The 17,235-nt window shown below is 36.4% G+C and overlaps 1 protein-coding gene across 2 annotated transcripts in view; it reads right to left on the bottom strand.

Annotated features, from left to right (window-relative positions):
* Window positions 1–17,235, bottom strand: part of COL21A1 (collagen type XXI alpha 1 chain) — a 98,722-nt gene that overhangs the window by 34,042 nt on the left and 47,445 nt on the right. The window contains exons 11-17 of one of the 2 annotated variants that reach the window (XM_027696054.1): window positions 12,017–12,070; window positions 11,061–11,114; window positions 7,684–7,737; window positions 6,787–6,840; window positions 5,578–5,631; window positions 5,446–5,499; window positions 1,641–1,694 (exon numbers count right to left, since the gene is read on the bottom strand). The exons of the other annotated variant lie outside the window; for it this stretch is intronic. Of the exons in view, the coding sequence (XP_027551855.1) occupies window positions 1,641–1,694; window positions 5,446–5,499; window positions 5,578–5,631; window positions 6,787–6,840; window positions 7,684–7,737; window positions 11,061–11,114; window positions 12,017–12,070 (378 nt within the window). The remainder of the gene's footprint in view (window positions 1–1,640; window positions 1,695–5,445; window positions 5,500–5,577; window positions 5,632–6,786; window positions 6,841–7,683; window positions 7,738–11,060; window positions 11,115–12,016; window positions 12,071–17,235) is intronic. 2 annotated transcript variants of the gene reach the window in all.

Here is a 17,235-nt window from a genome sequence, read left to right on the forward strand (position 1 = left end):
AAAGCAAAATTATGGGACTTACGTGCTTACATTGCTGTTTAAAATGTTATATTGTGAAGTATTTATATTAATTTTAAACCAAAATATATTTCTTCAGTAGATACAGGTCATACTTAACCAATGCTACCAGATCAGAAAGAGAGCTGTTAGAGTATTAAATACTTAATTTTCCCTAGGTAAGAAATATCTTTTCCTTTCAATTTTTTTGACTATTTAAAAAAAAAAATCACAATGACCAACTTTTTTTTTTTTTTTAAATTAAAAGAGACAAAACAAGGCTAGGGACAATAACAGAACTCATTTTTATCTCAACACATTTGTTATGGTGTACTAACCAAAAATATACCAAAACCCCTTCAGTTGTATTTTATGATTTTTAATTTCAGTCTTTTTAACATATGATGATACCACAGACTGTAAAAGGTTAAAACACCTCACAGTTATTTGGGTCAGAAAAAAGAGGAAAAAATAAAGCCATGGGAGTAATTATGTGTGTTTTTCACTTAAGCCAATCAAGTAGAAGAAAATATCTTGAGAATGATTTCCCAGTGCTTCAGAGTCTACTCATGGAGTTTCAAAAAGTTTTTTGTGAATGTATATTAAATTTAAATTAAAGAGCTTGAGAATTTTTCAGTTGCAAGGGTTATTTCCTAGTTATCAAAACTCTCTACCAGATTTCAGTACCATGTAACACATATTGCCTCTCATTATATTCAATACCACAACATTTCTATTGAATGTATAAAGCTGTATCTCCTCCTCTTAAAATTCAAAATGTAGCAAAACTGAGCTCCATTTACTGCTGTTGGCCTACAGAAGGATTACTGATGGTTTGAAGACAGCTGGCTGTCTCTCACCACTCAAAGCTCTCAGTTATTTCTACAGATATCTTGGCTCATCTGCTTCAAGCAGCCTGATGGCCTTAAAGAGAGAAACAGGGAAACAAGGAGGACAAAGCCAAGCCAAGCTATCAGATATAAAGAGGAGGAAAAATGAGCTGCCCTGAAGAGCTGCCCAAATATCAGTAGAGGAACAGTCTTTGGAAATAAGCAAAACAAAAATGCAGCAGCATGTTCCCTAGCTAAGCAAGAAGAACAGACATACCGGTAATATGGACAGTGTAACAAGATGCAAGTAAGTAAAAGACCAATAAAACTGGACAAAGGAAAGGGGGAGGTATACAGTGAAAAAAATAAACTTTAAAAGTGCCATTAACAAGTATATGAAAGAAGATAGACCATGTTGCAGAAATGAGAGTTAAAATCATCCAGAATCTGTTCTTGTGTAAGTAATTATTAAAATCCATCTATATCATTATATCAACAGGAAAGAAGTCAATAATGAGATAATTTTATAACATATATACATATAAGTACATATAGCAGCAATATAGTTAAGAATCCTTTCTTTTAAGGCATTTTTGACTCTAAGGGCTTGTTTATTTTTTTAAAAAATTCAAATCTAAAGACAAACAACAAAAGAAAATAAACAAGCACTTTTTAAAAAATGGGCATATCAACCAATTCCAATCAATATGAATGAAACATGAAGTATAAAAGCCATTAACTAAAAAAACCCTCAAAACCCAAAAAACCTAATAAATCACTACATAAGGATATGTCAGAAATGTAATCACTTACAGGCTCTCCACGATGTCCTTCCAGGCCTGGAGATCCAGGCTGTCCAACTTCTCCCTTAAAAAAAAAAAAAGACAAGAAAAAAAAGTTTCCTTTGCATTATAAAAATAATTATTTCAAATACTGAATTATTATTTTTAATATAAGTAAAATGTCAAACGAATACACAAAATCAAGGTTTCACCAAATAAACATCTCTTGAAAACAGTTTAAAACACACTAAGAAGTGTTGTCAATCCAGTATTCCCTCATGCTGTGTCCACAGGCAGCTGTCAAATAGTTTGCAAAAAGAGATGAGAGACAATTGTCTTTTCAATCAGAACAGTAACTTCTGATTGAAGAAATGCATAAAAAAATAAACTGCTACTGTCTAACTGTTAGTACAACTAATAGTCTGGAAAAATATTTCAAAGCACTTAAGAATACAGCAGTACCAGAAATGATCAAATCTTTATACCCTTACTCAAAATATGTACAATACTATTCTGAAAATTTGAAGAATAATTCCAGAAATAAAAGCACATAAAACAAATTATAGATCAATTAAATTCTTATTATTAATTAAAGATCAATTAAAAAATATACAAAATAATCTCACAATAATTAATTTAAAATTATAAAAACAGGACTGTAAGTAACAATCGGTAGCATCTGGGTTTCAAGCCATGCTTTTTCCACATTCTTTCCTGGAATGAATATTGTAAAAAAACAGGAAAGCTCCAACAGAAGTTTCCTTAAAAGACAGCATGTTTGTTACTGCTCTGAATTTGATTATAGACCCAGAATAAAACAATGTTTTATAGCAAGCAGATGTTGAAGTCAAGCTGACAAAATATTTCAATGAAGAATACAGTTTCTATTAGCTATATTATAAAATGAATAAAAACTAATGAGTATGTCATATTTTTTGTACAATATTTTTTTTACAGAAAATGTCTTCCAGTTTAAATGCACACACGTTCACATAACTATTATACTGAATTCTCTGTATATTTTTTACAAGTATAAAACCAGATCAAAGTACTCTCCAAATTCATCCTTTAGCAACATAATGCTTCACTCTAAATAGCCACCAGTGACAGTTAAAATTTTATGCTAATGTTGTGTTGACTGTGACTTCTACCTGTCCATGTTATCAAATACTGTAGAAGAAAAAAATTAATACCTAATTTTTTTCTATGCTCTATAGTACCAGAAAAGGAATTCCTCCACCAGCTTAGCACTGATATCTGTGTGTGTGTATGTGTGTGTGTGGATATACATATATAAAAGGGAGGATTTGTTTGACGTAAATTCATGGAAGGTAAATAAGCTCCTATCACAGACAACAGAAGTCTAGTCTGGACAATTAATGGAGGACTGATTCAGCTGGTCAGCCACCAGAAGCTGAATTCCGCTGCCCACACATAGACATTTGGTCATATTAGAGATACAAGGGTGTCTTGTCTTGGGTCCTACTCCCACTCCAGAAAGGCACTGGCTTTCCATAGGACCTATGTCATATTTTTCAGCTCCCTTAGGATGCTTTGGACACTAATACATTTCAAATGCACCACAGGCCTTTTAAGTACGCAACTAAACTGGTACCTATGAGTCTGCCTTCTTTGACTCCTCTGGTATTACCACTTAGACCTCCGTTGACTTCAATGGCTACACAGGTAGCTAGAACGTCCATGGACACAAACTTAGCTGCATGTTTTAAGAATGTCTGTTCAATTGTCTTTCCTTGACATATTTGCAAGAGTCAGAGATACGTTTATATTAATAAAGACAATTTGTAGGCATGTATCAATGGGATTTGAAGATGAAAATGAAATGAATGTAGGAGTATTTAAAACTAAACTGAGCAACAAATAAAGTCCTTTAGTACTGTAGAAATAATCTGCTCTTGGTTTCTGAAGTTAACTTAAGAAAAATGAGCAATGAGAATTTTTTTTCCATAATTAAGATTTACAACTTCATTTACTAACGTATTTTAGTGTGGTAAATGTAAGGGCAGTTAAAAAAAAAGCAGTACACATAAAACAAAGTTACTCCATTAACTTTTAGCACAGTCTCATTAGGCCTTCCAAGGAGAACAAATAAAACAGAAAATACTGAGTTTATCTACCAGAAAAGTTAAATTTTATACATACTTTCTCAAGGCTGTTATTTTAGATGTTTTCTGCTAATAAATCTTTGAATTGCAGGATGCTCAGTTATACATCGAAGTTGGGCAATTTCCCAGATAACAGTGCTGTAGTGTTGCATATAAGTGATAACTCACCCTTTACCTCCGAATTAAGACACCTACATATGCTATTCTATCCAAAGTTGTCTAGGGACATGTAAGGGCACTAAGACCCCGCTATAGTGAACAAAGGCTCGATTTAGCTACCAAATTACAAATGATGGGTGCTATTTGAGGTGCTCTAGGGTAGACAAAGCTTCCACGTTGGGCTGGCAGGTACCACCTAGAGGAGACCTACGCCCTTCTAAAGTGGCACTTACAGGTCACCTTGGCTACCCAAAGAGGAGGAAATAGGACTGAAAACTTACTAGTGAGGTCACAAAAGTTATAGCAGTTAACAGTCAGCAGCTTAGTGACTTTAGAAGCTCCATTTATTATATTTACTAAGAGCTTCACTCAGTTGTCACCACATAGATGTGGTAGAGCCATCACCTGCTCCAAATAAGGGTGAAAAATTTTTTACCTTGAAAACATTCAAGGATGGAACAAGGTCAACAGTTGTGCAGTCTTCACTGAGGTTACCAAGACCCAGCTGAGCAACCTGGTATGGATTCAGTGCTGTCCCATTTGTGAGCAGGAAGCTAGTCCAGCAGATGACTGAAATTCCCCTCCAGCCTGAGAGAAAAAGCCTGGGATGCTGCTGGATCCACCTTGTTGGCAGTTGCTGCCTGAAGGGTTTAGGTCTCTCATAGGTCTTGCACCACATCTCCCTGCTGCAGCAGATGCCACAGATATGCCCACTGCATTCCCAACTGCTCCAGACAAGCATGGTCACGAAATGGAAGACTCAGATCTTCAACTAAAGCAACAGGAATTTAGACAAATGCACTTAAAAGTACACTTGTATTTTTTGACACTGAAGTAACATTACTCTGGAGCAGCCCTAAATACTTTCCTTATTACTAAGAAAAGTATTATAGGAACAACGCTGGTGTTTAAAAGCTTCTTTAAGTTAATTCAACTGAACATTTACATTGCATATTATTAATTTTTTTTCCTGTGAACTTAAAACTCATACAGCTGAAGTCCACCTTTTCACAAATTAGAAAAGCGCAAACAAGCATTTGGCAAGAAAAACGTCCAGTGAGCTCACACACCGTGACACATTATAGGAATATCAGATCCTGTAGTCTTTTTTGCAGTAGACAGATACTCAATCAACTTGAAAAACTGTTCTAAATTCAATATAAAGGGCATTGCACAGTGAAGAGAATACGAACACAAACATTCAATACTGAAAGTGCTTTCCTCTAACTTTCCTGCATCTCCCTTCAAAAGCAATTATGTTCTACAGTGTATGTTTGTTTATAAATCTCATTAACAGAGTTAGATAAACACAAAAGGATAAGGAAGACAATGTATATCTAAGGATACACTCTTAATAAAAGATTTGCCCCAGCTCACAAAACAACTGAAAACGATGAAATCTGCTCACTGCTGGAGTAAACTTCTGCATGTCCTAGTACCACATGTTATTTTAATTTCCAGTAATTCTCCACAGAATAAACTGGGTATATTTAGACCAATAGCAATGCTGTTGAAGACTTTGGCAAGATACGAATATACATTTCTACCTACCTTGAAACCAGGACTTCCCGGTAATCCATCTTTCCCATTTTTGCCAGGGTCTCCCTGTAGGAACAGTTACCAGTAATCAGTAGGTGAATTAACATGCAAAAGTTAAAGACAAATTGTCTTCACAAAACTTACTGATCGGCCAGGCATTCCTGGAAACCCTGTATCACCCTTCTCTCCTTTTGAACCCTGAGAAAAACAGCAAACAAAAAGTAAGTTATGCTCAATGTTTACGCTGCAAATTCAGTATATTTAACCTATAATTAATGCATTTGTAATTTTGAAAATATACAGGACATCTGTTTCTTTCTTAGTACAGCCAGCTGTCAATTAATAACTACCCCATTACAGAAACATAAATATGTTTGAAAATACAGAAATGTTAACATAGACCCTCTTTCAAATTCCTTAAAACTCTAGAGCAATAAACACATGAAGAAAATATAAGGACACATGAAAATGTAACTGTTAACTCTGGATGGTCAAAATATGCTCTCTGCTTTATATAAATTACAGATTAAAATATCTCTCTTCATGGCCACTATAAGCCTCACTCCTTTCGTGTGCTCCTCTCCTCACTCCCCTTACTCCTCTCCCTTGCTCCTGTTTGGTTATACATACATTTTTATGTATTAAAAAGTACAGACTTCTTTGCCATTATTACATATACCCCATATATGGTGTGTTACCCCATAGACACATTTGCAAAAAATATATGCATTTTGTGTTACGTGAAATTGAATTACACCGACCCATTAACAGGATGAAGACAGTTCTCTAAACATGCAAATATGCAGAGCGCGAGTTTGATAATACTAAACACATGTACATCCAGTAACAACAATGAAAATTTTTTTTGAGTCATGACTGCAGAATTAAATTATCTGTGAATACATATTATAAAAATATAAATTATATTCCATAGGGTTCGCATGCCCCAGAGCTGGCAGCAGGGAAGGAACGTGAGAAGGAAGGAGAGCAGAGAGCTGTTGTGGACTGACCACTCCACCCTGTTCCCCATTCCCCATCCAATGAAGGATGGGAGTTGAGCCTGGGAAAAAGGCTCAACTGGGAGAGGTGTTTTAGTTTTTGTCTTTGTTTCTCACTACCCAAATCTATTTTACTTGTCATTAAATTAAATTAATTTTCCCCAAATTGACACTAACTGGCAGGTGATCTCCCTTATCTGGACCCACAAGCTTTTCCGTCTTATTTTCTCCCGCCATACTGCTGAGAAAGGGGAATGAGAGAGTGGCTAGGGGGACATCACGCAGCCAGCCAAGGTCACCCCATCACAGATACCAATAACATTTTGCTTTAACTTAAAATTACAAGTTCACTTGCCTTCTTTCCATATATTCCTGGCTCTCCTTGATCTCCTTTAGGACCCCTTTCTCCCTAGACAAAATGTGTGGGAACAAGTTAATTTTTAAAATGGAAGTAGTTACATAAAGATATATATACGAAGTTTACATGTATAGCAGACTAAAAACAAAGCAGGCAGAGCTCCGTGTGATATAAAAAATATGCCCAAAACAGTAAATGCAAATCCTGCATTTTCCAAGCTCTCCTAGGGGGAGAAGCCCAGAATGTCCAACATTGATAGTGAGGTAATCCACAGTTTGCAGGCTTAATGTTTCTACTTTTTATGGAAGGTACTTGGTGATTCTGGTTGCTTAAATATACGTAGGAACCCAAGTGAAAATTCAGTTCTTTGAAAAGTGCTGCACTTTTTTGAAGACCTTGTTTGAAAAGTTTAAAACACAAATTTGGAAAAACTAAGAAATATATCCAGTTGAATACTAACATAGAAGAAAAGAAGATATGGTTGATGATGTTTTAGAGAACATGCACATGAACTAAACTTGCTGGGATAGACCAGAACTATCCTTCAAAATGCTGTCACCCAAATTTAACAACTTAAGGAAAATCATATAATTATATTTTTATTTTTGACACATTATTTGTGATAAAGAAGGTTCTAAGTAGTAGTAAAATCAAAGTAATTAATACAAAATCCCATAGAACAGAACCAAAATAAAAAAATCAGATGATTTGATATCTATGTAATGAAGTCCCATGGCATGTATCTTTCCTAAAATTCAGCATCATATCCATTGATTTTATGTAGGTCATCAAATACATTGATAGTATTGTATACAGACTTATTTTTCCCCTAAATTAAACCATAAAGCAACTTGAAACACAGGAATATTGTAACAAGACATATTTCATTTCAACCTTTGGTGCTGGCATCCCATGTAATCCAGGAAAACCAGGTAGTCCACTGTCACCCTAAAAGAGCAAACATATTTTAAATCCTTGTATCTGAAATAGTTGTAATGTACCATAATAACATTCATATCCTCATGATCAACAAATAGTGGAAAGATGTCATTACCACCATATCAACTTCATAACATTCTATAATGATTGGTGAGAGTTTGTTGATCTTCAAACAAGATTCAGTACATAAAAGAAAAAAAACCTTAAAACAATCATTAAATTTTAGAATAAATTTTACTGTAATTTCTGAATAAATCTTATGGGGATTCAAAAGTAGCAATTTAGCTTTAACAAGATGAAAAAAAGCTTTGAAAAGCTCTGTAGGAGCTGTGATAATTCTACCATTCATTCCTAATTCCCAAATAAAGAAACTCCATAAATCTGTAATGGCTTTGCTTCGACCTGTTACTGAAAATATCAAAGACCTACTGACCTTATCAAATTTCTCACCAGCTCACTCTGCATGAGTGAAGTATTTCAAAAACAAGGAATTAAGTACCTTCTCTAAAAACCAAACAAAATTAAACCAAAGTAGATTGATATAAAACAACTTTGGAACTTTGACAAATGAGTTCTCATTTCTGTGGAAGACAGAATACACTTTGGTAAAAGCAGTTGGCAATTGAAAAGACAAGGCAAATCATCAGTTCTTTTTATTTTTTTCACAAGCGTTAGATATCAGCAATTCCAAACTTTTGCTGGTACTGTTGGTACTGAAGATATTTAACTGACAATTTGTCTGCAAGCTCCTTTGAACAATTACAACAAAAGGCTAAATTATAACTTGTCAGTACCTGACTTGAAGCAATAAAACCAAGCTTTGTTGCTTGTTTCAGTAAACATGGGACAAACGGCCAACCCCCAAATCATTTTTGGTCAATCAAAATGTTTTCTCTCCGTTAATGTCTAACACTGTATTAAACAATACATTTCAATTTGTTTAATCTATTTCAATCATAAAGAAAGAATAGTAAACTATGCTTGGGAAGCTGTTTCATGTAATATTTCAAGTTCTAAGACAAAGGTTAACCATGACAACATATCAGTGCTATTTATCAAAGCCATTCATGTCTAAGCAGATATGGAGAGTTCTGTCATATATTCACAGAAGACAGAAACACAAACACAGGAATGATAGCTTATGGGTTAATGTTATCAAAATATCTCTTAACAAATAAATATTGAAAACAGGTGGAACAGAGTTCAAAAATTCAGCAAAGCTTATAAAATAAACACTTTGTGCATCCACTGCTTCTTAATGAAAAAGATTGGAGTTTCAATTTCTACTCAGAAATGGTGACTCAATTATTGGATAAACTAAAACACTTGGAAATGGAAACAGTTTTAAATTAGTTGCTACAGAAACTTTACAAGTAATGGGATGAAATTAAGAGATGAAAATTTGGGCTGAATCTCCAGGAAAAAAATTCTAATGGCAAGACGTATTTTACAATGGAAAAGTTTTCTGAAACAGTGGTGGAAGCCCTATTTCTTGGCACATTTTAAACAAGGCTGGACTGAGCAATAGGAAATATTCTATCTGTCATAACACTGCACTGCCAGGAGAACAGAGTTTTTCATCAGCAGTATCTTAATTTCTACACATGGCCCAATATCGACTGATTGATAAGATTAACATCTAAATTCAATTAGATTGAGATGACTAAAGCACAGAAAACATAAGCACATTTTTCACCCCTAATCGTGCATTTGAGAATTCTGCTGAACAGTGATGAATTTAAGGACTTGTTTTTAATATTGGGACCTTCAGAAAGGAATTCTAAGTAAGACCTGTTGGGAAAACAAGCGATTTTTTATAGAAAAGGCTTTTAAGTTTTAATAAACCAAAACCAAAATAATTTTTATCACAATCAACTTAGAACTTTTCTAAACATAGGGCAGAAATGTGGGCATGGATATTTACATATCAACGAAACTTGGCAATGCCAATGGCCAGTTTATTCTCTGTGCATACAGAAGATCCAGAGTCAAGTTTATCCTGATTATCAGAAGGGAGTTTGTCGTAGTTTGAGATTGGCCCCCCCTCAAGAATAGGGGGGCTCAGAGGTGATTGGGTGCCAGGGCAGTGTTCCCTGAAGAGCCAATCACCACTCATGTTGTTCGCTTCTGCTCAAAATCAGATATTCACAGCACCGGAAGCTGTTGGCACTTCTGCTGTTGGTGTCTGCTGCGTGTAGGTGTGGAAGGCCAGGGGGTGGCTGGGCTCCTTCTTTCCCCCCCCCCTCATTGAAGCTAAGCCAAGAGACGGGCCAGAGGAGGAGGCTCGGTTGCCAGGGAGAAGAATCCCAGGCAAGAATTGGAGACGGGCCAAGGGCTTGGGAGTTGCCCTGAGGAAGCTGACTGGGGGCAGCGGAAAACTGACTTGGAGGAATGAAGATTCCAACCCCTACTGTGATAAGCTGGACTACACTTACAGCAGCCTATGAGCCGAGGTATGAGATTGAGAGAGAGAGAGATCACACAGCAGACCAAGGAGGAGGGACTCAAAGCTATTTTGGACTTCGTGAGGAAGGAAAGACTTCCAGAAACAGCCGAAGGTTGGTTAGGGAGTGTTCAGGGGCCCAGAACACTCCCACGAGAGAGACTGCATTACCCAGCAGCCTTGAAAGGCTCTTCCTGGACTAAGTTAAAGGGAGGGGCTTAAAAGGACTGAGAGAAGCGGAATAATATATAGATATAATTGCGTCTAGTTTGTACAGTATATTTATTTGTGTAAAATAAATGCATATACTTCCCCCTTCCCCTATAGAAGCCTGAAAGTTTCTCTTTGGTGTTGGGATAAATTGGGGGAGGGGGTGGAGAAGCCTTAAAATTGGATTTTTGGGTTTCTAATGTGGCTCAAACTGCCACAGAGTTACATATAAGCTTCCACATCTGTCTGTAGCTCCAAGCTACTGGCTACACCTCAGCTAGAATTTTCCACAAAAAGCTTTGGTTTCAATTAGTCAGTGTTTTCTGATAAAAAGTGACATCCAAAAATTCCTACGTAGGTCATCTGGATGCTTACTTAAAGAGAAAAAGGGTGAAAAGAGTTAAAAAGAAAACCATTCTGACAGAAGTCTGTATTGTGCTTCCAGGTACCCATACTTAGATATACTTTTCTAAATATATGTTATTCAGTCCAATGAAGTTGCTACTGGCAGTGCTAAAGCCTATATGACCTTTATTAAATAAAGCAGACCAGATTCAGAATTTAAATTTAGGATTCTTAATCCTTCCTTATTACCCTTCTAATAAACAATTCTCACAGAAGCTTCATGTGAAAATACTGATATTATTAACTGATACTACTGTTTGTTTTTTTTTTTTACCTTCGCCCCATCTTGTCCTGGCTCTCCCTTGATACCTGGCAAGCCACGAGGTCCCTAAAGTGAGAAAAAAATGAAAACCAGCTCAAATACTAATTCAATCTGATATAGAACAAGACACAGAAATGTAATACAACATGACCCGGAGACCAATGTGTCAGCTGGCTGATTACAACATTTTTGTAATTGGACACAAAGGCAGAACCTAGCATGAAATGCATCCAGCATGTATGAATATGGCACGCCATCATAACCCATGTTTCAGGAGTACAGAAACTACTTTTTGTTCTAATCAAGGACAAAAAGAATGCCACACAGGCTGTATTAGCCCAGGGATGTCCCCTTCAAATGTCCATCAGCCAGCCTTCACATATGCCAAGTTGCAGGCTCGCTCCTGGCCCCAGCATTCTCTCAGACATTTAATTCAACAAATTACCAAGTCCTTTACTATCAGTCAGACTGAATCCTGCCACAAGTAAAATACAGCACTGGTTTCCAACAACTGTCTCAGTAAGGACTACTAAATTTATACAACAAAGAAAGAAAATTAATTCTCCTCCATCAGACTGGATTTTATCTGAAACTTTGTTTTGGACATGTGCATTGAGGGTAATCTATCTCCATGACAAGACTTCAGCTCACTGTTAGTGATTCATAGAAAAACTGAAGGAGGTACTCTTTGGCTTCTGGACCAGGACAAAAATGTCTAAGCTGCAGCTGAGTCCATCTTCTACAGGCCTTACCTAGCACTGATTAAATTTGCCAGTCTAATTGTCAGCCTACCTTCAAACCCCAAAGCCATTCACCCATGGATGGCCCCTGATTTCATGACATGAAATCATGAGCCATTTTCAAACCCCAACCTCAACTCTCAATGAAAAACAATGGATATTGAGAGAGACTTGGCAGAATTTGTCTCAGATCTAGTCTCAAAATCTAGGAATGAAACAGAAACTTACTTGAATCCCTGGAGTTCCTGGGATACCTGGAGTTCCTGCTGATCCCTGATATCCCTAAGGAAAAGAACCAAGACTTGTGACTTTTCAGAAGTCACATATACAAATTTCCAAAGACCTATTTAAAGAAAAAAAATAATCCTCCTGCTTACTAGAGAACTGTTGTCACAGCCCTGTCATTGTAGGTCACAAATTTTAGCAACTGCTATCACAATCATACATTTGGGATTTACACTTCAGCCTTCAAAAGCTTTCATATCTCCATCTGAAGTTTGCAGCCTCCAGACTTTAGTTAAAAGCAGTTATTTTAGAATTGTTACACAAAAGCATAACAAACATATTGCTTTATTTTCAACTGGGGGAAAAAAGAAAAAAGAAACTAATCCACGTATGTTGACACTTTTTCTCTCTCTCACGAAAAATAACTGAAAAATGTCAGGAGTTTTAAAGGCTTATTCCTAGTTACAGAAACAAGCTTTAACAAATAACCTATGTTCTAATTCATTATGCAGCTAGTTTTGTAATATCGCTAAATAATAAAAACTCCATTCAAAATACTAAGCACTTAGCTATGAACTTGAAGGTATATAACAAGCTATGTAAATACAAAAAATTATTGGAATGACTGGGACTATGAAAAGAAATACTAAATAATTCATAAGTTGAAAAGAGAATTTCAGGAATGCTTTACTAGAAATCAACATTGGCAGAACAACAGAACCTCTACAGACTCCAAAATATATGTCTAAGTTTTGGTAGATTTGATTCAATTACTACAGCAAAGATAACCAGCTTTTATGCAAAATGAACGAGTGCTTTAAAGAATCCTTTAAGAGTGGCAAGTTACCAAAGAATAAGAATTTCACATAGCTCCATTAAAAATATGTCATTCCAATGGAGAAAATTAGCTACCAGGAGGGATTTTTTTGATAAAACATTCAAAATAAGAGGAGAAATTGCTCTATAAAACTCTGAGGCTATTTGGCTTAGACATTTCAACAGGCAGACAAAACTAAATTTGATAAATCCCATTAAAAGGACTATCCAATTTCAAATACCCAAAATTTTAACTTGATTTGAACTGAGAGAACTAATAATCCTATTTCTAAATGAGTTTCAGTCTTAAAACTTAGCACAAAATTTAATGGGGGGATTACCACACTGGTAAAAAGGAGCTAATAGAACCTTTTCAATTCAAAGAAGGCAACATATATGTCTGATATCTTCTTTAAATCAGTCAGAGCTTCCTAGGAATAATAAAAAAAGCTAAAATTATTTGCTGGGTTAGATACAAGAGAGTCTTTGCTGTGCCCTCTTCCCAAAAGACATTTGAGCAGATGACCGATGAGCCAGCTGGTAATGTTTAGTATAGAAGTAAACAGAATTCTAGGTCTCTGTCATACATGGATCCTCTATCAAGCATTCCACTTTCACTGCTCAAGGCAGTTCCAACAAAATCAGTTTTAACTTTAAATGGTATAGTACTCCCAGATTGCTCACAGGCCTCCCAGGTAGTTGAAATAATTCACCAAACCAAAAATGCCTTTATAAGTGTATCCGTTTTTTTCCTTCTAAAAAAAAAAAGGCAAAAAGTTTGTATGACTTTCCGTAGGATATAATTATATATAAATAAAACTCTATTTCTTATTTTAGATCTCTGCAATGCAATTTCCCTTCTCCCTCTAACTGAGAAGGGAAAGAAGTACAGGAGTACAATTTCCTGGCTGAACTGAATTTCAAAATTCAAACATGAATAGAGGATGGCAGAAGAGTTTTCAGCTTACAAAACTGCATATTTAGCTCAGAGCTACATATTGTAATGTGATTTCAACACAAATCAAACACATTGTCAGTGTGTTCTGTTAATGGAAAGCTGGAACAGAGAAGATTCAAAAGGAAACTTGCAGAAAGTCACAAAAATGACAATCGGTGTCTCGTAAAAATCACATAGCAATTGTCTGGACAAGGTAAAACCACCTTCTATAAAAAGAAAAACGGATTTCATAAAAACTGAGCATGTATTTGTATCACTACTCCTTTTGCAGTACGGATTATCAATCTATATGCTAATGCCTACGAATTTTTTGCACTAAAGTCAACTCAAATTCTCTTTCCCTAACCACAAAGCCCTCAGTAGGAGTACTTGTGTGACATACATACATATGCTGCAAGAACAGCAGTGCCATAGTTGCCACTTTATGTAAAAGGGACAGAAGTGAAAATTCCCGTTACAATTGACACTGAGTTCAGGACTGAAGGTTCACTTTCAAATACAGTGAAAGCACTAAATTTGCCACCAAAAATAATACTTTTTATCTGGGTTTGGTCTTCTCTCATGAACTTCTCAGAAGACACACAAATAGTGTGAGAAGTTATAGCAGCGAATCTGCCTCGTATGAGAAGCTGTGGTTTAAATATGTTTCAAGATGGCTTTTTGTGTTTCTGCAAAGTCACTGCTTCTTCTTTCCATGACCCCCCAGGACAACTTTTATCTCTGTCTCAGGAATGTCCTGAGAAGATATCAAGAAGTCTTCCCATTGGACTCTTTTAACCCCTTCCTATTGGCTGTTAACCCCTTCCTGCAATTGGTAATTGGTCACTCTGTGAATCCTCCAAACCCTATATATGTAACCAGCCCATCAATAAACTCTCTCTCTCGCCTCCTCTCCAAGTCCCGTGTGCTGTCAGTGGCTGCCATGGGACCTCGTGGAGGGGGGGGGGAGCAACTCTCCCCTCCGTGCATCCAGGACCCGAAGAAACCCCTGGAGTTGGAGTAACCCCTTCCCTATCCACCTCAGCCGTCGGAAATGGTTCCTCAGATGGAAATGGAACTAGGACTGGTGCGCCCCTCATCATGTGAGGGGAAAGAGATCCAGAAGAAGTATTATAGTTAACTATGAATTTGATACTCAATTTTGAATCCAGTTCCCTAAACATAGGCAGCACCTGCCATTTGAGATTCTTTGGACATCCACCCAGTGGTAGAAGATAGTGGCACAAAATATTTGCCCACTGTCTTGCAGTGTGGGCAAAACAAAATACCTTGCAGCATAAAAATCCTATACTTGCTGAGTAATACAATAATTTAGACACCCTGCGTCTTTGTACCCATTTAAAGAGTAAATGCACGTGCCCTCACTGGCAATATCAGTAACTAAAATCCTGCCAGGCAACAGAAATGATAGAAAGTACTCCATGTGTTTGAATTAAGTGTTTTAACCTTTCTCTGAGAATTTTTTCTATCATCTAATGTTTTTGCCTCAGGTCCTTTCTCCTCCTTTTCTCAAGGAGCTTTTTTTCTAACATCTCTAACACCTCAGTATGTCTGTACTCATGTGGCTATTGCTTTTCTTTTTCCCACCCCTTTGGACATGTGGATCAGTCCAGTGGTCCTCTTCAGCATGTCTGTTTGGAGCCTGTGCCTTACTGCTTTCTCTGGGACTTAAGCAGTGGTAACTCAGGAGCTCAGAACAACAGTCATCTCTCTCTCCTCCCTCTGTTAAACAGCACGGCCCTGTAGAAGGAATTCTTGTGGCATTTACTTCTGCAGCTCACCAGAAGTGTCTCTGCAGTGAAGGCCACACTGAAGTGAAAATGAAGGGCAGATCCAGCATTAGATCAGAAAGGTAGCTAAATCAAGCTTTTACCTTCCAACATAAATTTGGGAGTGATTCCTGATCAAACATTTATTATCATGTGAACATTATTATGGAAAAAGTAAAGAAGAAAGTTTTCATTGGCTTGTATGTTGCCTTTTTTTGAGTTTGCCTTGTTTGGTCTGTTTATTATTTCTCCACTTCATTACACTTTCTTCCGTTAGCTACTCCATCATCTGCCAAGGTTTTCATAACTCAGTGCCCCTACCAGTATATTTTACATGAGCTTCATGTTCTGAAATACCTGAGAGGAAAAAAGACCTGTCAATATCATTAAATAAAATGTCATAAATCCAGTTTAAAAGTTCCTGAGCTTCAGAGTGTTGGGAGATAAGATGATGTACTGAGGGAGTATGACTTCCTGCTGACTGCTTAGTTGTTCATCCTTATCATATCATCTGCTTTTGGCTACTGCTGTCTGAACTACACAGCTGTAGGCAGCACAAGTCAGCATCAGGCATCGCTCCGATTTCAAAGTAGTAGGTCTCAGGGAAGCCATTACACAACTGTATTAGAATGGAGCAATTGTATTTCCTCTAATAACAGCAACGTCACAGCTTTACTGAGGAATATGTTTTTTTCTGGAATTGAAAGCAGCATTTTATGGATGAATTATCAACTACGCCTATGAAATTTTCCTGAGAAAAGTAGCTGCAGATTTTAGAATAACTTAAATCCCAGGCAAATCGTACAATACCACAGGGAATTCTATGTATACATAAAAGTATCATCAATTTTTATTCCAAAAGCACTGTTGATTTGGCCTTCAGTTGGTCACCAAATATGAAACTCTAGGTAGTAAAGCTGTAAAAATGTACTATAATTTTTAAAAAAATATATTGGAATGATCAGAAATTACTTAATATGTGAGGCTTTGATACCTTATGAACTTTCTATCTGCATGTATCAGTAAAGTCAGTCTCATCAGATTAAACTGCTTATTGCTTGTAGATACTGTAAAGACAAGGCAAATAGTTCCAAACTTTCATGAATCAAACTAGATGACGTACTGGAAAATTGTCCAGATTTTCCAGCTGCATGGTTCACAGTTCAAAATTGACAAATAAGTGGGGTTTTTTTAAATTTCTTTCAGCAGACTGATAACCTATCACCTCTATTAACCACAAGTTATCACTGCACAGACTCTGATCATTTATTTTTCCCCTTGAGTTTTTTCCCCAGCACATACAAAGTATCCTTTGGAATAAAAAATGGCTTTATGACCACACAGTCAGGCTGCTGAGCACTTTCGGGGCCAGCAATCACACCAACTGCTTCTTCTGGATGAATAATGTCCATTAAAACAAGTTTGAGTTGAGATTCAAATACTATTTTTACCTTTCCACTTACTTACCAGTGCTTTTCTCTTGACTAAACATTTTAATAATTTCAGGCTCTGAATTACATTTTTGATTGCAAAAACTGTATTTTCATTAATTATTATGCTTCTCACTTTCATGCTTTTTTACAGTAACTTTAACTGATCCCTCCCATATGTATCAGAAAATAAACAGAGGTGGCAATTAAAGGGAAAAAACAACGTATGAACAAAACTAATAAAAAGAA

The sequence above is a fragment of the Neopelma chrysocephalum genome, unplaced genomic scaffold (assembly GCF_003984885.1).
Source record: "Neopelma chrysocephalum unplaced genomic scaffold, ASM398488v2 Primary Assembly neopelma1_104, whole genome shotgun sequence".
Taxonomy (NCBI): Eukaryota; Metazoa; Chordata; class Aves; order Passeriformes; family Pipridae; genus Neopelma; species Neopelma chrysocephalum.